The sequence below is a fragment of the Lissotriton helveticus genome, chromosome 7 (genome assembly GCF_964261635.1).
Source record: "Lissotriton helveticus chromosome 7, aLisHel1.1, whole genome shotgun sequence".
Lineage (NCBI taxonomy): Eukaryota > Metazoa > Chordata > Amphibia > Caudata > Salamandridae > Lissotriton > Lissotriton helveticus.
In genome coordinates, this window is record NC_136068.1 from 1,694,518,507 (window position 1) to 1,694,541,039 (window position 22,533).

At 45.1% G+C, this 22,533-nt stretch overlaps 1 protein-coding gene across 1 annotated transcript in view; it reads right to left on the reverse strand.

The window, feature by feature from the left end:
• Positions 1-1,433: 1,433 nt before the first annotated feature.
• Positions 1,434-22,533, reverse strand: part of LOC144769642 (uncharacterized) — a 1,000,462-nt gene continuing 979,362 nt past the window's right edge. The window contains exons 52-53 of the mRNA XM_078653818.1: positions 4,815-5,101; positions 1,434-2,365 (exon numbers count right to left, since the gene is read on the reverse strand). Of these exons, the coding sequence (XP_078509944.1) occupies positions 2,356-2,365; positions 4,815-5,101 (297 nt within the window). The 3' untranslated portion in view covers positions 1,434-2,355. The remainder of the gene's footprint in view (positions 2,366-4,814; positions 5,102-22,533) is intronic.

The following is a 22,533-nucleotide window of genomic DNA, read 5'->3' on the forward strand; positions in this document are numbered from 1 at the left end:
CAGCCCCTACAATTTTGCCAAGTTTGGTGAAAATCCATTCAGCCGTTCGAGCTAAAAGTGCGACCGACCGCCCTATGGAAATTAACATGGGGAAAACACGTTTTGAGACCCCCCTTTTATCTCGGCCTCCGCTTGACGAATCCCCCCCAAACTTTCAGGGAAGGACCGGGGCGCCGCGAGGCAAAGTTGCTGAAAAATTCAGGCAGATTCCTCAACCGGCGCCAAAGTTATTCCCAATAGAATGTTGCGATTTCCCTATGGAAATCAATCCTAACTATATATACCTACTGGCTATCGCCAGTAGGTAATATATATATATATATATATAATGATGACTTGATAGTTGCCAGGTGTATGTCCCTGTCGTTCCAAATGCCATTGCAGGATTTTCCCCACTCCTCACACTAAAAAATGGGCGGCCTTTAGATTGGAAGAAATGTGCTAATGTTCCACCTGGAAAAAAGCCAGATGGAAAAATCCTATTCTATAAGCCCCAAAAAATAGCAGATATGCTCTAGGCCCTTTCCAAAATTGCACCACTTTTACCTACGCTTAGGTTGTGTACATGTATGCATAGGTAAGTGAATAAGGACTATATGGTGACATTGTAGGTCTTCATATTGTTTCAGTGGGCTGTACTCCCATGAAAAAGACAGATTTCTTAATCACAACCGACGCTTATGACTAAAAAATCAAGACACCCACTGCATTTTCAGCAGTTGAAAGTTCCACCCCACCAGTAAATATGCATAGATTCTGTAAACGTATCATTCATTCATGTATGCAATCAGGTCACAATTTTTATAGACCGTGCATGTAACGGGAGTCATGCGCATAGGCTGTAGTATTTTAGACTTTTTCTTGAAATTCACAGATTCTAGTATATGTCTATCTTTCTGTGTATCAGTCAGTTATTCTTTTGACTCTGATTCTCTTACGTGAGTTCAGTGATTTTGTTCACCTCCTATATAGATGCCCTTTATCTTTACGGATGATCTGTTAAAACTGAACAAATGGCCATTTAGACACAGGAACAAGTCATAATTAAAACTGGCACAAAAACGAATTACTACTGTTTTTACACTCTCCATATTTAGTAGCAGAGCTCATATTGTTCTCTCTCCCTTATTTGTAGCAGCTTCTGGCTGGTGGTAATTGCCTATGGAAATAGTGACAGTAACCGTTGAAAAATTAAGCACGAAGAGTTAATGAGGTGTGTAAACGCTGTGTTTTATCAACTGTCACTACTGCAAGGTTCTAAAGATCTCCAACAGTGTTGGTCTATTTGCTCAATAATTTTTATTTTTTTTAATATTTGATTTTGTTTATATAAAATGTAACTTGCAGGAGAATATGAAACTGTTAACCTCTTCTATACAGTTTTGGTTAGCCATATGCTCAAATATTTCAATACAACAGTTTTTTGTAATTGACCCAAGAATCCAATGAGTCAAGTACAGTGTTTAAGCCCACTTACAACTAAGTTATTAAATAGAGTAGCATGATTAAACCCAAACAGATTCCAAAAGAGTTTATTTGAGGTGCAGATCGCTGAGGGATACAAATACAGATAAACTTTCAGTTCAAGCGAGAGGACGTATTTGCAAACATTGGACGCTTCCTTGTTTGGAATGAACATACTTCCTGTCCCAGATGAAGGACCTCCCACTAACATAGATCATTGAGTGGCAGAGGAATGTAGACTCAGGATAATGCAAAGTGATGAGCATGCAGAGAGAGAAGTGAAATGTGGTTGAGCTTGGTGGAATTGAAGGGCGGCGAGACGACAGGGAGGTGTGGGTGGGGAGTGATATGGTCAGTGAGAGGGAGGCAACTGGTGGGAGTCATCGGGAGCGAGAATTGAGTTTACAGATGTCATCTGATGTGGCACCACAACTGGGTTGACTTAAAATCGTAGGTGCCCCCCCTTGCTTGACTGCAGGAGTGGGCTTGGGGCCACCTTGTTCTCTGCGCACGCCACTCTGTCAGGACCTATGATATGTGTGTGGAAGGTGCGGTGTGCAGTTTTGTTTCCCTTACCTCCGGCTACGAGGATATGTGTTGGAATCCTTCTTTGGTTGGGGCCTGCTGCCCCCACCTACCTCTGAATGCTATTGTATCTGTTAAACATGTGAAGAAACCCTGGCATGTTGCATGTTGTATTTCGTATTCTTCTTTGAGAATCTGAACAACAAACACATTTTGAGAAAAAAAGCATAGATCGTTGAAGTTGAGAAAATGGTGAGTGTCTTGAGTTCGATGCAAGAATTGTAGAATATCCTTCACCTCATCCCTCTATTTGTTCCCTTTAACACCTGGACAGAGTTTATGGAAAATCCTTCAGAGATGAAAAGTTCAAGAGTTGCTGAAAAGAAAGAGTGAGAGGAAGAGGTTAGTTTACTAGTTTGAGTGCACACGTGATGGAGCAAGGTTTCACATATACCGAAACTTGCTTGTATTCACCCCTCTCTAAACAACTTGTAATATACTAACCAACATGTTTTGTTTACTAATATTTGGACTGCACGACATATCTAGCATCTAGGGGAAGCTTGATAATGTGCTTTTACTAATAGTAACTCTAATGAATTAAAATGGCCGCCGAAAACGCGGGAAACCTTCTGCGAAGGCGTCTGCCATACTCACATGGTATGACGTACCTCTACGCTTGGTGGGAAAACTTTGCTTTTGCGCACTAGTGCCAGAAATGTCTGCTTTAAATTTCACATGCTAATGCTTATGCTGCAGATTGTACTAAGCGTGTTAGTTCTGCTTAATTATTAATGCACAAGATAATATAAAGTAATTGGGTTAGAGAAGAGATAAGTGGTATACAGTGCATTCATTTATTTTTGTATTCTAATATGTTTCTTTTTGACTTTGCTACTAGCTTGCACTTTGGGCCTGATCACTGACACATCTTCCATCTTGGACGTTTCTGCACATGCGCACTCTGACTCTGAATTTGCTGAAGCATCGGCATTGAACTCCCGCCAGCCCACTTCTTGCTTACAAAGTGCCTGGGAACCTGCTCATCTGACCTCTAGAAAGGAAGCTACCAAATACAATGTATTCAAAATGTGTACCAATATTGTTGGGCAGAATAAAGTCATGGGAAAGTAAATTGTGGGTGGGGATTCAATCAATATGATTCGAATTGAAATGACATCATCTTAATATGGTGTGGTGACCTCTCCTCGTCTTTCCAATCAATCACTGAAGGGGAACACATAGATTTGCAACTCGAAATGGTATAACTAAGGTAGGCTTAGATAGAGAAATTGTCCGACTTGTCCGAATAGCTGACCTGTCACTGACCCAACGCACTCAATAGGGGAGCACTCTGTCAGAAGAATCGAGGTACTAATTGGCTTTCCTAGAGCGAGGGGTGTGAAGCTGGCGTTGCACTACGCGGAGGTCACCTGTCCTGATCTGCACCTGTCTTGTCCTGTGGGCACCTGATTAGTCGGGAGCCTGGTCCTGGTCTATATTTTTACCCCAGCCCGTGACCAGGATTGGTCAATGCACCATTCTAGGTAAATATAATCCATGTGGTATGTCCTTGTGCTATTTCCCTTTCTCACCCTTCCCAGGTACCAATGTCTAAAGTGGTTTCTGTGATTTATTTCAAACTTTATGTCCTGCTGGTTGTATTCTTGCTTGTATAATTTAAGATCACAAGAGTATGGCCTTTTTCATTTGACTCAGCAAATCTATCATAGATAAAGGTTTTTAAACTTTCCCTGAGTGTGTGGTTATTATAAGAAAAGTAAATGTGTTTAAATAGTACCTGTTTATTTTAACTCCCTCTGATTCACAGGACTTATAGTAAGGTGACGAGGATTGGTAAGTCATGGTTTGCAGGTATAAGTCTTAAATGGACCTCTGGGCAACTGATAGGGTGACTAAATTAGTAATTGATTAGACAGGACTACTAGTTCAAAGTGTGAATGTTATAAGGGCCCAAGGTGAATATGGTAAATTGAGCTAGTTGGTCTCTGCGCACTCTATCACACGCATCTCACCATCAACCGTGGGAGAGGTGTGGCGCCGCGGCCAGGGCGACTGACACTGGAATCTGGGGATCAGGGTTCGATCCCCGGCTCCGGCGGCAGGTTAGCCCAGCACCATGCGACTCTGGGCAATAGCTTGCTTAATCTTCCCGACGGCCCCCAGCGCCTAGAGACCCTAACGGGTGATTGTGCGCTATACAAATGTGGATTATTATTATTATTATTCACAACACCCCTAGGTCTGTCTGGTATTGTTTCTGTTTCATATATAATAACTTTTTGAATTGGTTTGTTCTTTCTGGTACCAAAAGAACAATAGAGAGCTGTGTCGTTCACTGTGTTTTTGTTGCTGTTTTCTTTTACTAAAGCAAAGCCAATGACCATTACATTGACTTTCTACTCACTCCTACTGCTGGAGAAATGTAAGTGGGTGCAGAGTAGAGGCTCTGTAGCAACTTTAACTACTTTATATTGGGATCTGTACTCAAAGCAAGCTTGGCATACAGTGATTCTGTGACCAATGAGAAATACCTGGAATTTGGGATTTTCTTTACCCCCAACAGGCTAATCACAATGCAAAACACCCCATAATCTTGATTGGACAATTTGGCTGAGGGGTTTGAAGAACCGGCAGATTTAGAATACAATATTTCCAAGTTTAAAAGTAAGAACCATGAATGTCTCACAGAAAGCAATTTATTTTAGAGTTGATAGTTAATAGGGTAAGAAATCTCTTTAATGAACAAATGTATCTAATAGAAACATCACACACTGGAATCGTGGACATAAGGCAGGCCTTACCATGTTTCTTGGTCTTGTGCTTTCCAGGAAGTGATCACCTCTGCAATAGAATTGGCCACCGTTCCATTTGCCATTTTCAGGTCATCCCCCTTGTTGCCATTGAAGTTTCCGCATGCTCCGCACAAGCTGTTAGCCATTTCTTGGGAGGCGGTCACTGTCACCGACCCACTTGTGCTGATCTGAACTCCGATCCTATTTTCCTGTTCTACCACCACACAGTCATCCTTGATGGTAACTGACACCGATTCAGAGATTTTAGCTGGGAAGCTGAGCTCACGTTCATCCCTCTAAAATAATGAAGGTAGGTTGTAATTTTGCAGCAGATAGTCTTGAATGGCACATTTGCATACATGCTTTACATATATGAGAGAACAGAAGGAAAATCGCTAAAATGTGCCTCCATAATTGCACAGGCAAAACTACTGCCTGCCATAAAAACATCTTTGATGTCCGCTAATATGGTTCTCCCCCATCACTCTACACGCCACATAATGCTGCCTCTGCAAGTAAGAGCCATAATTGAAAATGGATAGCTGGCCACCTCTCAGAACAAAATGGAGTTGATTGACATATCTTCTGTGATTGATGGAACAACTCTTCCTTGCTTTGTTCACAATTACTAATCCTGAGGGAGGCTTGGCTGAACCCCCCGCAATAGAGGGGAGCATGGCTGAACTGCCTGCATGATGGCCCGGGGCTTCTGAATCTTTGTGGCGCACGGAGTCGTCTTTCTTCTTTTCTCGCGGTAGAATGCAGCTGCCAGGACTTTTAATGGGAGGCATCGGGAAGCGAATGTGGAGGGACCAGGTAGTTTTGGTTTTCCCCTCCATTTGAGCGTTTTCTTCTCTGTTTTCCCCTTGCTTCACTCTCCTCATGAAGGCCGGCTCCAGCCGCCATTTTGAGTCTACCAGAGTTGCGGTGCCGCACAGTGCCTCTTCGCTACCCCGTGGCTCATTATTTACATGTGGCAAGTGCCCTTAGTTTCAAGGTTTCCCTCAGTTAGAATAAAACTCGTCTTCGGAAAACCTATTTTTGGGACCTTTATGCTGTTTCTTTAGGAAATGAAATTTGTTTATATCCTAGCTTGTTTTGGTCATCTTTAAGTCTGATATATCGGGACTCGTCTGTTGAAGTGTATCTCTCATCGCCTTTGCAGAGCCTTGGGTGCTTGCTATCTACCTTTTACTCTGATTGGTCTCATTCCTATGGACTATACAGCTTGTTAGAAGTTCTAAGTGTCCCCTTGGACGATGTCCTCCTCCACAAGGAATCAGGGGCCAGATGTAGGTAATCCCAATTTACCTATTCTTAAATAGCGAATTTTACTGATTCGGTATTTAAGAATAGGTAAATGGGATGCAGATACATTTTCGGTAAAAATTACAGAGTCGGTAAGATTTGGTAAATACCAATTCAGTATTTACCGAATTGGTATTCCCCATTCATTCCTATAGGCCTGGAGGCCCATAGGAATTCATGAGAATTACCGATTAATAGGGGGTAGACCTACAAGGGTGGCAAGGTGTCACATTGACACCCTGTTGCACCCCTGTATAGTGCATGGGTGCACTTGTGGCAGATATACATGCCCTAAGAGCATGTATGACTGCCACATGGCACTGAATAAAAAGAACAAAATTGCTTTTTAAAAGGAATTTACCACCAACTAATAGTTGGTGGTAAATAACGAATCCTTAAATGTAAAAAGCACTCACTTGAGTGCTCTCTACATTAAGGATTCGGTAATTTCCCGAATCGGTATGTTAAGAATTTGGTAAATTACCGATTCCTTAAGATACTGATTCAGTAAATTACCAAATTCTACAATTTGGCCACCTACATCTAAAAAGCCGAATTCCGGTCGGTCACAGCCGAAATTCGGTAATTTCGGCCGTTACTGACCTGTATTAGGCTTCCTACATCTGGCCCCTGGAGTGTACACTAAATGGCAGAAGTATCCTACCTCTCCTTCTAAATCTCCTTTGCCTCTTACCCTTGAAGATCTTTGCTTTTTTCACTACTGACGATTGAGGAATCATGAAACACGTGCCTAGGGATACGAATTGAAACTAATAATACAGCACTGGCTATGAACACTTTGAATTGAATTGAGCGAGAAATTATGAACTACGTGAACCATCATGCAAGAGGTAACTACGTTGGGGCGTGTCTGGTGCGCTTCCACAACCCTAAGAGTACAAAGATTGGCTCTCACGAGCCGCCGAGCTGACGAGCTCGGGAGCCTGCGCCTTCATGCTGTGAGTGGAACTGGTCCTGAGAGATGAGGCAGCATGCCCTGCAACCTATGAACTTAGCTTTTTTCCCTACTGATGATTGAGGAATCATGAAACACGTGTCTAGGGATACGAATTGAAACTAATAATACAGCACTGGCTATGAACACTTTGAATTGAATTGAGCGAGAAATTATGAACTACGTGAACCATCATGCAAGAGGTAACAACGTTGGGGCGTGTCTGGTGCGCTCCCAAACCCCTAGGAGTACAAAGATTGGCTCTCACGAGCCACCGAGCAGACGAGCTCGGGAGCCTGCGCCTTCATGCTGTGAGTGGAACCGGTCCTGAGAGATGAGGCAGCACGCCCTGCAACCTATGAACTTTGCTTTTTTCCCTACTGACGATTGAGGAATCATGAAACACGTGTCTAGGGATACGAATTGAAACTAATAATACAGTACTGGCTATGAACACTTTGAATTGAATTGAGCGAGAAATTATGAACTACGTGAACCATCATGCAAGAGGTAACTACGTTGGGGCGTGTCTGGTGCGCTCCCACACCCCTAAGAGTACAAAGATTGGCTCTCACGAGCCGCCGAGCTGACGAGCTCTGGAGCCTGCGCCTTCATGCTGTGAGTGGAACTGGTCCTGAGAGATGAGGCAGCATGCCCTGCAACCTATGAACTTTGCTTTTTCCCCTACTGACGATTGAGGAATCATGAAACACGTGTCTAGGGATACGAATTGAAACTAATAATACTGCACTGGCTATGAACACTTTGAATTGAATTGAGCGAGAAATTATGAACTACGTGAACCATCATGCAAGAGGTAACTACGTTGGGGCGTGTCTGGTGCGCTCCCACACCCCTAAGAGTACAAAGATTGGCTCTCACGAGCCGCCGAGCTGACGAGCTTGGGAGCCTGCGCCTTCATGCTGTGAGTGGAACTGGTCCTGAGAGATGAGGCAGCACGCCCTGCAACCTATGAACTTTGCTTTTTTCCCTACTGACGATTGAGGAATCATGAAACACGTGTCTAGGGATACGAATTGAAACTAATAATAATACAGCACTGGCTATGAACACTTTGAATTGAATTGAGCGAGAAATTATGAACTACGTGAACCATCATGCAAGAGGTAACTACGTTGGGGCGTGTCTGGTGCGCTCCCACACCCCTAAGAGTACAAAGATTGGCTCTCACAAGCCGCCGAGCTGACGAGCTCGGGAGCCTGCGCCTTCATGCTGTGAGTGGAACTGGTCCTAAGAGATGAGGCAGCATGCCCTGCAACCTATGAACTTTGCTTTTTTCCCTACTGACGATTGAGGAATCATGAAACACGTGTCTAGGGATACGAATTGAAACTAATAATACAGCACTGGCTATGAACACTTTGAATTGAATTGAGCGAGAAATTATGAACTACGTGAACCATCATGCAAGAGGTAACTACGTTGGGGCGTTTCTGGTGCGCTCCCACACCCCTAAGAGTACAAAGATTGGCTCTCACGAGCCGCCGAGCTGACGAGCTCGGGAGCCTGCGCCTTCATGCTGTGAGTGGAACTGGTCCTGAGAGATGAGGCAGCAAGCCCTGCAACCTATGAACTTTGCTTTTTTCCCTACTGACAATTGAGGAATCATGAAACACGTGTCTAGGGATACGAATTGAAACTAATAATACAGCACTGGCTATGAACCCTTTGAATTGAATTGAGCGAGAAATTATGAACTACGTGAACCATCATGCAAGAGGTAACTACGTTGGGGCGTGTCTGGTGCGCTCCCACACCCCTAAGAGTACAAAGATTGGCTCTCACGAGCCGCCGAGCTGACGAGCTCGGGAGCCTGCACCTTCATGCTGTCAGTGGAACTGGTCCTGAGAGATGAGGCAGCACGCCCTGCAACCTATGAACTTTGCTTTTTTCCCTACTGACGATTGAGTAATCATTAAACACGTGTCTAGGGATACGAATTGAAACTAATAATACAGCACTGGCTATGAACACTTTGAATTGAATTGAGCGAGAAAATATGAACTACGTGAACCATCATGCAAGAGGTAACTACCTTGGGGCGTGTCTGGTGCGCTCCCACACCCCTAAGCGTACAAAGATTGGCTCTCACGAGCCGCCGAGCTGACGAGCTCGGGAGCCTGCGCCTTCATGCTGTGAGTGGAACTGGTCCTGAGAGATGTGGCAGCACGCCCTGCAACCTATGAACTTTGCTTTTTTCCCTACTGACGATTGAGGAATCATGAAACACGTGTCTAGGGATACGAATTGAAACTAATAATACAGCACTGGCTATGAACACTTTGAATTGAATTGAGCGAGAAATTAATAACTACGTGAACCATCATGCAAGAGGTAACTACGTTGGGGCGTGTCTGGTGCGCTCCCACACCCATAAGAGTACAAAGATTGGCTCTCACGAGCCGCCGAGCTGACGAGCTCGGGAGCCTGCGCCTTCATGCTGTGAGTGGAACTGGTACTGAGAGATGAGGCAGCACGCCCTGCAACCTATGAACTTTGCTTTTTTCCCTACTGACGATTGAGGAATCATGAAACACGTGTCTAGGGATACGAATTGAAACTAATAATACAGCACTGGCTATGTACACTTTGAATTGAATTGAGCGAGAAATTATGAACTACGTGAACCATCAAGCAAGAGGTAACTACGTTGGGGCGTGTCTGGTGCGCTCCCACACCCCTAAGAGTTAATGAAAAACTTTATCATGGAGACTATTGCTACGCTCCAACGGATAGAAGAAAAATGGTTTCATTTGGACTCTATGATAACTAAGGTGGAGCAAAGACTGAGTGATGTTCAGGATGCTGCCAGTAAAATAGAGTCTATGTCTAAAGAAAACTCTCTATTGAAGTAACAAGCTGAGGAGAATATAAATCGATGTAACAACCTTAGAGTTTATAGCATTAGTCAAGTCAATACGAAGTTTATTGTGTAGATTACTTAAAAACATGACAATAGAATAGAAAACATTTAAAAAGAAGAAATATAATTATACAAAAACAGAAGGGAATGCTGGTTCCTGACAAGACCATATAGTGTAGATGGCTTGTTATGCCCGAAGGGAGGACACTCTTGGTTTACAGGCTTTCTCTCTACCTTATTCCCTTTCACTTGTCTATTATGGAAATATTGAATAAAGGTAAATTAGAAAATCCTCCATAAAATGAATACAAAGTTTCAACTAAAAAGAGAACTCAATTACGGCATGGCAAACTCTACTGTGCATTAATATCCGTGATCCAAGAGCTAAGAGATAACAGTTCATGATCATCTAAGTGCTTTGTTTAGAGTTTTTAAGGAAGTCCTGCAGTGCTTTAAAAAATGTACCTATTCTTGCCAATTCAAGGGGGACCATTGTGCTAAAAGTCCAGTTCATTGCTTGGTTGCATGTTCTTATACCGTCAATTAAGAAGAGTGGCTTTAATAAGGTTCGGCGGCAGTCGAGCAACGTCTGACAGCTGCACAGTAGCTGTAAAAGAGTTTCTGATTTGTAGCTGCAGAGTCTACACTTGACTACTTTAGAGAACAGCTGCCAGTTAGGATTAAAGTCTTTAATTTGTAATGCCAGCATCCTTACTGCCAAGATTTTAATCAGGCAAGCATTCCCTATTGTGCAGTTAGGGTAAGGTTGTGCCCTAAATCCGACTTGACTTTCATTGTTGTATGACACTGCCAGGGCCCTTAATGACGATGTAGTGTTAATTTTTTGCAGGTCCGTGGTCTTGGAAAGTAGTTTAGTCAGTTTTTTCATTATACTTTTTATTGCAGTGGACTTAAATGAAGAAGTATTTAGAGTGGTCAGATCGATTTGTAGAGTTTCTACTGTTGTCCTTAAGTAAGTAGACCTTTGATTGATTTTATATTTTAAAATGTCTTGCTAAATGAATTTCAGGGTACTCGGCATTGCTGTGATGCATCTGTGGTAGTACTTTATAAAAGACCCCATACTAGATCATATGATGCTCTCCAGGCCAAATTCAAGTCTCACCAAGGGTCCCCTGGTATAATTGGGCAATTTAAACATTCTTTTATATATTTTTAGATGGAGTTTTTCTATGGTGTTGGTGAGTAGACCTGGAAAGGCCTCACTGCCACAGATAATTGCGGATGGTACTGCTGCCCTGAGCACCTTTCTAATTGGTGCTGTGGATGGGCTTTTAAGGGCTGTATGTAGTTGACACCGTCTTGTAGTTATTCATGCTGCCATGTTCTTTAAGAACGCTTATGTATTGTTGATGCGCCATTTGCAGAAAACCATGTGCACAGATAGGTAAAAGATTTGGCTCCAGAGATTTTTAGGGGACCCAGGGACAAATTATTACTTATTTTTTGTAGCGTCCTTCCAAAGGATAGAACCTTTGTTTTTGCTTTGTTTATTTTCATCTTGTTAATGCTATTGTATAAGTGAAGGGACTTTAATGCTCTCTGGAGACCTATTTTTAACACTTTCCATGCTCAAGACGAGCTCAGCTCATCATGAGGCACGGTTGAGCTGTGCTCATGACGAGCTCAGCTCGTCATGACCGTTGGAACGTTCACACGCGGGGATAATTTCCCCGCTGTGCTGAACATTCCAAAACAGGTGTGGTGCAGCTCCGCTGTGCCTCATGACGAGCTGAGCTCGTCACAAGCACAGCGGCGCCACGCGCGGCCTCCCCTCCCCCTGCAGAGCAGGTGAAAATGCCCCGCGGTGAAGGGGTTAAGACACATATTCCCAAAATAGTTGGTAGAAGATACATGCCTCAACTAGCAAAGTGCCCACGGCATTGGGCCTTTGACATCCGGGTCTTCTTCACAGGACCGCCCCAGAGGAATGATTGTTTTTTTTCTGGAATATACTGAGCTACTCTTGGTTCTGTCTACAGATAAACAGAGGAAACTGATGCTATTGAATGGTCATAAAATATTTTTCTCTCAAAATGTGTCTTGTGTTACTGCTGCTCGTCGGAAGGAATTTTCATCTTTTCGTCCTGCCCTGCGATCCATAAATGCTGTATCCGGCCTGGTGCACCCCTGTTTCTGTAAAGTGACGTATACGGAGAGATCCTTTTACTTTGACTCCCCAGAAGATCTACGGAAGTTTATTCTTCAGCGTCAAGTAGACGCAATGGTGTTGGGAAAATCCTGAACTTTTTCCTGTTTGCAAACAAGTTCTCCTAGTTCTATTGTATTTAATGCTGTTGTTTGCCCTTATTTGCAGCATTATTATTAGATGCTATTTTATATGATTGCTATCCGGATTATTCTCCCTATAGATGTCAGTTCCTTTCGGGGCGTGGCTGACGCATTGTAGGCGAGCTCCTGCCTGGAGCGCAAAAAATCCTGAAAAAGCGTTTCTATTTATACTTGCTGTGCCGCCGGGGGATAGTGTGAGGAGGCACTCCTATTCAGACTGCTCCGCTGCCGAGAATATTGGTGTGACCGGACCGGCTGCGGTGCATCGCCGCCGGACCCAGACATGGGAGACGGAGACGAGTTGGGCCGTGATCGCCACTAAACGTTGCTTCGGCAGTGACTTGGCAGTTGTGAAGACCTGACTGCCGCGCTTGGACAACAGAGGTAGGAGAGGGACCCCTGGACCTAATAGGAGATGGTGGACGTCTGCCTTAACCCTATGGTCGAGATAGGACCGCCGCCATACTGCCTGCCTGATGTCCGAAATCGCGAGACTACGCGAGTCCGGGGATCCATCTGCGGCCTCCACTTGCGGCGAGGGCGCCTTGAGAGTGTGATTGACGGAGGCCCCCGCGGCGATATCCCGTCTTCTGTGGCCCCCTGGCTGGATCTCTTGAAGTGGCCTGCGCTGCTGGTTTCCCCCGCTTGGAGAGGGGTGCTGGATGCCCCCCCCCCTCCGGGGGATCAGTTCTGTTCTACGGGCCGCGACTCTTTTGTTAACGGGCCTACCTTTCGCCATCATTGCCCTGACCTGGTGGCGCCCTGACCTGGATCCTCACAGCTGGACACTGACCCCATAGTGTGGTGGGTGCCGCTTCCTTCTTTCTGGATTTCCTATGGGGTGCCATACCCGTCTCCCTTCCATCCGAGCGCGTGGACGAGCAGGTAGGCCCTGATTGTGACCAGGCCCAATACCTCTGTTGCTACAGCCTTATTGCGAACAGGGCACACTCACCCACCCATATTGGAGTCCTGCTCTGCGCAGAGGGTCCGACTGGTGGATTGGCCCTTGAGAGAGACGTTGCCCCCCCTATTGCTGCCTCCCAGTGGTGACTCTGTTTGACGGTACAATGGGTAAAGTGGGACGTGTTAAAACGAAGTTGCCCGACCCTAATTACGCACACCAACCCCATGATGGTCTGATGGGTTCGGGAGACGCCGCGAGTTCGGGCTAAGTGCCCCTGACTGGGGATGCTACTCAGGTGGACCAACCGGACAAGTTGGATGTTAGATTACAGGAAATACGAGACACTCGCAGGGCGCTGGAGTCGCAGATTGGGTCGCTATCCACGAGCCTGAACTTATTACGGGCTGACCACGCAAAGACAGCGGACACGGTCAAGGATCACGGGGTCGCTCTTGCGGAAGTAGCAGTAAAAACAGAAACAGGCGGACGCAGATATCAAGCTGCTCCAAACGCAGGTGACCTCCTTGATGAACAGAGTGGAGGATGCGGAAAGAAGAGCAATCAGAAACAATGTGCACGTAATTAGCCTTCCTGAAAGATGCGAGGAACCGGACGCAGTCATGTTCATGGAGCAGTGGTTCAGGGATAATATTACGACAGAGGGCCTCTCCCAGCAGTATTGCATTGAAAGGGCGCACAGGATCCCGACCGGTCGCCTGAAGCCTGGAGCCCCCCCGAGACCTCTTATAGTAAAATTCTTGAACTTTCGCGACCGCGACGTTATACTTCAGAAGGCCAGAACTGCTGCACCGATCAATTTTGAAAATGCCCGGATTTCGCTGTTCCCTGACTACACTGTGATGGTGCAGAAACAACGTGTTTCCTTCTTGGCTGTTAAACGGCGCCTCCGGGACTTACAACTTCAATATGCACTCCTATTTCCGGCCCGCCTCAAGTTCATTCACGACCAGAAGACTTACTTTTTTGAGAGTCCTGGCGATGTCGAAGACTGGCTTGAAGTGATGGAACTTACCAATGCGGAAGAGCGGACCCTACTTATGGAAGAGCGGAAGAACTCGTTGGTGGTCTCTTCGTCCAGGCGCCGAGGCCGAAGACAGCAGAGAATCAGAGACACTGTAAGAATTACTCAGCAACAGGCCCAACAGAACAAGCAGTGGGCGGTGCTGGCCACGGCAACTTTCACGAATGCGACGAGATCACCACTTCATTCGCCATCAGCCACCAAAGACACTCAAGGTTCAGACTCTGAGGGTAGCGTGGCTTTGTTTCCCTCGGCAACGCCACAGCTGATAACTAACCTGTTTGGCTGACGGACTCACTCAAGTATTGTAACTCTTGTTTATTACTCCTTTCTGTGATGTGTTGAATAGGATGCACTGCTCCCCTCCCCCGCGCACCATGCTCCTTGTTCCTTTTAGACTATATATAGGCGATCATACTATGCTCAGGGGCGGTAGTAGCTTGCTTCAACAACTGCCCATTAAGTGCTACCATAAGTAAGGCGGCGCTGCAACACCCCATATGGCGAAGGCGTAATGTACTTTCTTTGCATATCCTGTTTGCTGTGATTATGCTTGTTATTCCTGCAATGCAAAGTTTTCTACCACTGTTGGATCGGTTAGCGGGAGTTATGGTCCGATGCTTGTTTTTGTTTGGACCTAGCATTAAGGGGGGTGGGTCTGGTCACGGTCTGGGTTTGTTTATTACTTTGAGAATGGACACCTGTCGATGTATGTTGTGCTGCTGTTCTTTGCTCTATTACATTGCCACATGCAAACACCGGGAAAGTATAAACTTATCACTTGGAACGTAAGGGGTATGGGCACGGTCCACAAGAGGCACAGGATTCATGCTCAATTACAACGCCGCAAGGCACACATAGCCTATTTTCAAGAATCACACCTGATAGTCAGTGAGATAGCAAAGCTTAAGAAGAAATGGAGAGGCCAAGTGTTCTCCACTGGATACTCTAACTACGCCCGGGGTGCCACGGTTTGGATCAGACACGGCATACCCTTCATAGCCCAAGATCAAAGAATCGACAAGCAGGGTAGATATGTGTTTATAAAAGGGTCTTTGGATGGCAAATTGGTGGTGTTAGGTACTTTTTATGCCCCCAACTACGAACAGGATCAATTCTGGCCCATACTAAGTGGGGTCCTTGCTGGTTGGGAGGGGTGCCCATGGCTCCTGGGAGGAGACTGTAATGTAGTCATGGATGTGGCGCTATATAGATCACCCCCCCCCCCCACTGCAGGGCACCTCTGTCTTGAGACAGGCAGACGCTTTCACTAATTGGCTGTTAGGCTGGGACCTGAGGGACGTGTGGCGCTTAGGACATCCTTTTGACAGGGAATACTCATATTACTCTGGAATTCAGGATTGACAGATTTCTTTACACGGATAGTGTAGTCAAACAGGTGTTAGATTCCACTTATTTACCAAAGACACTTTCAGACAATAACCCCTTGGAAACTACCATCACATGGGGCAGGATTCCTACAACGATTCCCACATGGCGGCTATGGCCATGGTCTTCCGAAGTACCCTTTCCGATACCATAGCTCACTACTTTGCAGAAAACAGCCATACGGCGTCTAATGCATTAATCGAATGGGACGCATTCATGGTGGTAGTGCAGGGTAGGGCCATAGGTACAACGGTAAGGGTACGCCAAGAACTTCACAAGTCGCTAGTGGAGGTGGAAAACCGTATGGGCGAGCTAGAGAAGGCTGTAATAGTGGATGAGACGAAGAAAGAGCCATATACAACATGCGGAACTGCAGGAGTCAATGAGAGTGATTGATCATACGGCATATATACAACGTATACATGGTGAGTCAGATAGAGCAGGAGCCTTGCTGGCTAGGATATTACGAGATGCCCCCCCGCCTGTGGCAATACCCCGTATTCTGTCTAGCACAGGCAACATGCTTACTACACAGGGGGGTATTAACTCTGCGTTCCGTGATTATTATGCCACCTTGAATGGCCCTCCAGTAGGCCAGACGGACTCACAGATAGATGGGTATTTATCGGACTTGATATACCCGATGATACCGGAAGCACTCCGCAAGGGTCTGATAGGTCACATTACAATGCATGAGATTAAACAGGCTCTGATCTACCTCGCAACAAAACGCCTGGTATTGACGGCCTGCCCATAGAGTTCAATGAAACGTATGCGGAGTTGCTGGTCCGCAACTGATGAGTTTATATAAAGGAATATGGGACAGGCGCTCCCTACCCCAAACATCTGCACAGGCACTGGTCATTGCACTTCCAAAACCGGGCAGGGACCACACCAATATGGCTAACTACCGTCCGTTGTCATTATTGACCACAGAATACAAGATTCTGAGTAAGATACTCGCTAACAGACTAGTCCCGCACTTGTCAAAATTGATTCACAGTGACCAAACTGGATTCTTACCAGCTCGAAGTACATCCCTTAACATTTGGAAATTACACTATCTATTGACCGAAGCCCCGAAGATCTACCCGCTCGCCGGTTGTGTGTCCCTGGACTTACGCCAGGCCTTTGACTCCATTCAGTGCGGGTACATGCTTCGTGCATTGGAGAAATTTGGCATTCCGATGGAATATATTGAATGGGTGAAGATACTGTATGAGGCGCCAACGGCGCGGACTAGGACCGGGGCCACATCTCGGCGGCGTATACCACACACAAAGGCACTTGTCAGGGTTGCCCGTTGTCCCCCCTCCTCTTTATATTGGCGCCCGAACCCTTGGCTATACGGCTGCGCCGTGATTTTGCAGATTTGGGGATCCGTTTGGGTCACACCACACACCTATTCTCGGCCTACGCAGATGATATTTTAATATATTTATCAGACCTCCATGCCCCGCTGGCTCCACTGTTTGAAGCGTTTCGCGACTTTGAGTGCGTATCTGGGCTGGCTTTAAACACGTCCAAGACGCATGCCTTTTTCTTCACGGAGGGTGGGGATGTTGAGGAACTAGACATTGGGGGCACTACAATTCAGGTTACGCTCACGTCGTTCCGCTATTTAGGCATCCAAATTTATCAGACTGCAGCGGATATGCTAGACGGGAATCTGAATAAGGCTGTCAGGGTGCTGAGGTCTAGCATCGCGTTCTGGACGACGTTACCACTCTCGGTTCCCGGCTGGGCTGCAATAGCGAAAATGGTTATGCTGCCTCGCTTGCTCTACTATTTTACAAACCTTCCTATACTGATACCACAGAGTACTTTTGCATTGATTGATACATTATTGACCGATCTTATCTGGGGTACGGGTAGAAGGCGCATTAGCCTTAAAAAACTTCAGATCTGCTCTACTGCCGGCGGCTTGGGAGTGCCGGATTTCCGTGCATACTATTATGCCTGTCAGCTGCAGTGGTTGTCCTACTGGACAGCAGGACGTAACCTGCATGAAATAGATTACACATTAGAAGATATAGACAGAGGCAGATTGAACGCTCTTCTGCTTCCGGGGAGTAGTACCCCATATATCCTCCGCCCTCTGCTACAGACAGCCCTACGATGCTGGAAGGCGGCACTGAGATACACTCGTTTGGGTGGCGGTTATTCCGGAAATAATCTGCTGTTGGGGATTCCACTGGTTACTGGCAGACTAACGAAGCGTATCCTATCCCCTTGGCTGGAGGTAGGTGTGAGTACACTTGCTGATTTGTTTGGGGACGGGACACTTATGGATCATGATACCTTTGTGCAATGCACTGGCGCTCCGACGTCTATGTTTCTCACACACATGGCACTGACCAGATTTGTAAAGAAAACCGGGCCCGCGGGATATATCCCCCCCTGATAATGATTTGATAAAAATGTTGTACTACATGGGAAGAGGGAGACACTTGGTAAAGTGGTTGTATAATGGAATTAGGGCGCACACACGGCTCACCCTCCACATACTGAAGATCCAATGGGAGGAGGACTTGGGGAAGGACCTCTCGGATAGGGAATGGGCGATAGCACTGGAACACCCCCAAAAAATCCCAAGGAATGCTAGATTTAAATTTATACAGACGATGATTTTACACCGCGCATATCTCACTCCTCATAGACTAGACAAGATGTTTCCCTAGACGCAGCACCACTGCCCGCGCTGTTTGCTAAGCGGGGCGGGATTCCAACACATGATATGGGATTGTCCTAAACTAAGACATTATTGGGAATCGGTACGACATCTATTGGAAACCTCCACACACATTACTATCACAAACTGCGGTGGAATGCATTCTATGGCTACATGCCCGGATCACCACTAACAAAGTGCAATACCGTTTTGTAAATTTGGCATGCATAATAGCCATACGGTATATAACTAGAAACTGGAAATCCTGTCTCCCCCCTGAGGTAGACATCTGGAGAGAGGAGGTCTTGCCTGGGCAGCGGCAGAGGGTGCTGCACTCCGTAGGGAAGAGGCAAGGGGATTTAGAAAGACACCGATCTCTCTTGAATGGGAAGTAATGCTGGAAGGTTTACGAGCACAAGCAGAAGGGACATAGGTTTCATCTAGGTTGGTACAGTACTAGGAGTAGTTGTTATGGCTATGAGATGCAATACACACCCACACTGCAGTATGTCACTGAACGTACGCTCACCCTTTTAACTTGTGGCGTTGCCCGCCCTTCTAGTAGTTCCAACTGTATATGTACAACGACATCGCCGACCGTGACCTTGGGGAGGAGGGTGGTGGGGGGGATTTCTTCAAGGGGTTAGTTTTATCTTATTTTATTTTTCTTGTTAATTGATCAAGACAAAAATTTCCTTTTCCTTTCATTATAGTAATATTGCAGATACACTATGCATGGTGCGGAACTGCACACTTGCCCTACCCGATAATGACGTTCATGTCGGTTTGTAACAGATTTAGCTATTATTGTGACTGCTAGGACACCTAGACATTATACTTCTGTATCATGTTTATTACCCACTGCATTGTTACTGATTATGTGACTTCATCAGGGTTTCATTATATTGTAATGTCTTGTATTCGATATGAAACTAATAAAACATGTTTCAAAAAAATAGATGTCAGTTCCTTTCCTGGATCCTCTCCCCAGATGACTGGCTCCTTTGTGTTCCCCTTTTATCTCTTCAAGAGTTCTCACTGCTATCCTTGTTAACACCTTTCCTGCTGCTTTTTTCCCTAATTCAATTCTCTTTTATGGGGTCTCCGTGGCCCAGTTTTCTGCCTTGTTTGACTTTGTCTCCTGTCCATCTCTTTCTTCTGCACGTTTCTCCACCCCACTTAGTCATTGTAAAACCCATTGAGGTTTATAAGTGTATATATGACTGAAATTATTGAGCTTCTTGTCATCTTCTCCTTTTTTTAGTCACTTTTTTCTATTTCTTTTTTTTCCTGTTGTTTTCCTTTTCCTTCTTATTCTTTATTTTTATGTCTTGTAAACTCTTCTTTCCTATTTTTCTTCTTCTTTCTGTTTTCCCTTTCTTCGATGTTCATTTTTCTTTCTGTTTTATCAGTTATTTTTACCTTGCACTCATTTTTAGTGAAGATTTCTCTTTATGATGGTTCTGTATTTTCCCAAATAGAGAGGTACCCTATTGCACATAGGGGACAGTGTGCACTGCAATTTCAACAAATGAATATCCCCTGCTAAACGGAATCTATTTCTAATCACTCCAATCATGCATCATTTGCATGTTCTCTTTTACTCTCTTTTCTCAACAGACTGAACTCAAATATGTGCAAAAAATGTCTGATATTAATTATGTTAATTCAAAATACATGTACAGAAAAATTCTTAAAAACAGTTAAAAAGAACATTGCTAAAACATCATATAGTGGAATCCCACTTTGCACCTTATCTTCTCTGCCCAACTCTTTATACATTAACATACTGGGTTGATACAATACGAAAAACATACAGACCAGTTGATCTTCTTTGTAAAGAGGTCTATGATTTTTACCAAGTGCCAATAAGCAGAAAGAGAAGAAACCAATTACATCAAATAATCACAAGTGCAATTCAAAAATGATAGAATAAAGACAACTCTTTGCTTTTCTGAAACATTCAGCGTGCCATGCGTGCTTTCTCTTTCCGAGTAGACAATAGTGGCCGCTTCTTTGAATAGGTCTCGCATTTACAAGTTTGAGCTACTGGCATTGTAAATGTCAATGCCTTTTATTTATGTGTTCATTAGCAAAACAGACAAATAAAATACATTGTCATTTACAATGACAATAGCTTAAACTCTCGCAAATGCGAGACCTATTGCATTGCAAATGCTTGTTTTTGTAGTTTTATACAGTGTGAACTGAGCCTAATTTATGTCTCCCTCCCACTCCCCTTCCATGAGGGGAGAGGGACACAAATAACCAGAGGAGCTCCCTCGCTGCCCTAACCACCTTAACTTTCCAGTCCCCCTCCCTACGCCAGTCCTCTGCACAGCCAGTGCTAATGGCTTCCCATCAGCAGTTCATTGAGGCCTCTGCCGCACCTGGAGGGAGCCAGGGGCAGGGACAGCTCACGCTGTGACAGAAGGAGCAGGCCATTATCATTCTACCTCTGACAATTAGTTAGCCTGAGGCGGGTCAGGCTCAGTATATGTATGCAAAGGCTATAGTACTAGTCTGTTTTTGTTGTTCACTTGCAGTGGAGACAGGGATGGCATTGGCCAGTGGCACTGCTTAGTCCACCTAAAAAACCTCCCTTCAACTGGCCTGGACAATCCACCTTGTCAATCTGATCCTGCTTCAGAGTTTCTGGGGCATTTTTAAGCGTGTGGGGGACAAGATCTGGAAAGCTATATTATAAAGTGAAAATAAGTAACTACCTTTAAACCTGACACCTAGGGGCATATTTAGAATTGGCGTAGGACAGCATCACAAGTCAGTTACCTGCGCTGCCCTATTCCAATTTGAGCGGACAGGAATGCATCGTATTTACAAGACACTGTGTATTCCTGTCCTTTCAGCTGGCGAACAAATTACAGTTGTGCGCCAACGCAGGCACCCTTGCACCATGGTGCAAGGGTTTCTGTGTTGTTGGCATGAATATTTTTGTGCAGGAAGGGGTACCTTCCCACACAAAAACAACCACAAGAGGCCGTTTCCTAGTTCTATGTTTGCTGTAGAATTGAGAAAGAGGAAAAACAAGGAGAAATATAAACATTTCTCTTCATTACGCCTGCTCTGGGAAGGTGTAATTTTTCAGCTCTGCTCCAATTTTCACACTATGTTGTTAATTTGTGGCAGCGTCATAGTCCATGGGTATTGCATGAGGACATCCATATCAACACCCATGGAACGTCTCTTTGATGCAGAGTATGGCAAGGCAGCGACTTGTTCTGCTTCGCCTTACTCCATATCTTCGAGGCCATGAAAAGCCACACAGGATGGCTTTGCCTGGTCTTGAAGATATTGGCTGGCACTATGCACCACCGGAGCGTAAAAAAACCCCAATGATGCTCCTGTAGCACAAGGAGCTCGTAAATATGCTCCCTAGTGCTTTCTCAAATTTATTGGCTAGAACCTAGGAAGCTTACGTAATACACCCTTGAGACCGGATTCTCTGAGAAACAGCCCTGAAGTTACTTTTAGGTCGAGCTTTAGCTGCGGCGCACATGCGCTGTTCGCTCTGTGAGACTGCGGTAGTAGAGTATGGAAGACAAGTTGCCCCCACTCTCTGCCCATATTTTTGATTGGCTTCTGTCTTTGTCCTTAGTAAATGATGGTGTGTGATTACATAATAGGCTTGTTAGTCCCGCCTTACTACAGCCATGACGTCATTGGTATCCTCCCATGGCTAATGCCCCCTTTACTTAGTTGTTACACGCGCGTGTACTATTCCGTCGTAGTCACACAGCTATGTGCCTTCTCTTCTCTCTTCCCTCTCCCACTGTCCGTGCCTTCTCTTCTCCCCCCTAACAAATGTCCGTGCCTTTTCCCCCGCTGTCCGTGATGCCAAGTTGCCAATGCAATAGGTTTCCCGTAAATTGGAGACCTATTGCATTGCAAATGCTTATTTTTGTGGCATCCTTGTTCAGCAAAGTCGCAAGAGAAAACAATACAAGTAAACATCTGGAACGAACCAGACATGAAGAACGAAAAAGAACTAAAGCAGAGTTTTTTTGCTTTCAGCCATGAAGTCTAATGACAGTCATATGTGAACAGAGAGCTATGCAGGCATTAGTCCATGAGAGGACGAAATTGTAAGAATTAAGCTGAAAACGATAAATGTTTTCTTGTCTAATTAGTAATCATTGTTGTGGATACTTATCCACGTGTTTTTTATTAATTTAGGTAGCATTTAGATAGTACTAGTTTTTTGTTATTTATAGTTCCAGATACAAAATAGCGCATGGCTA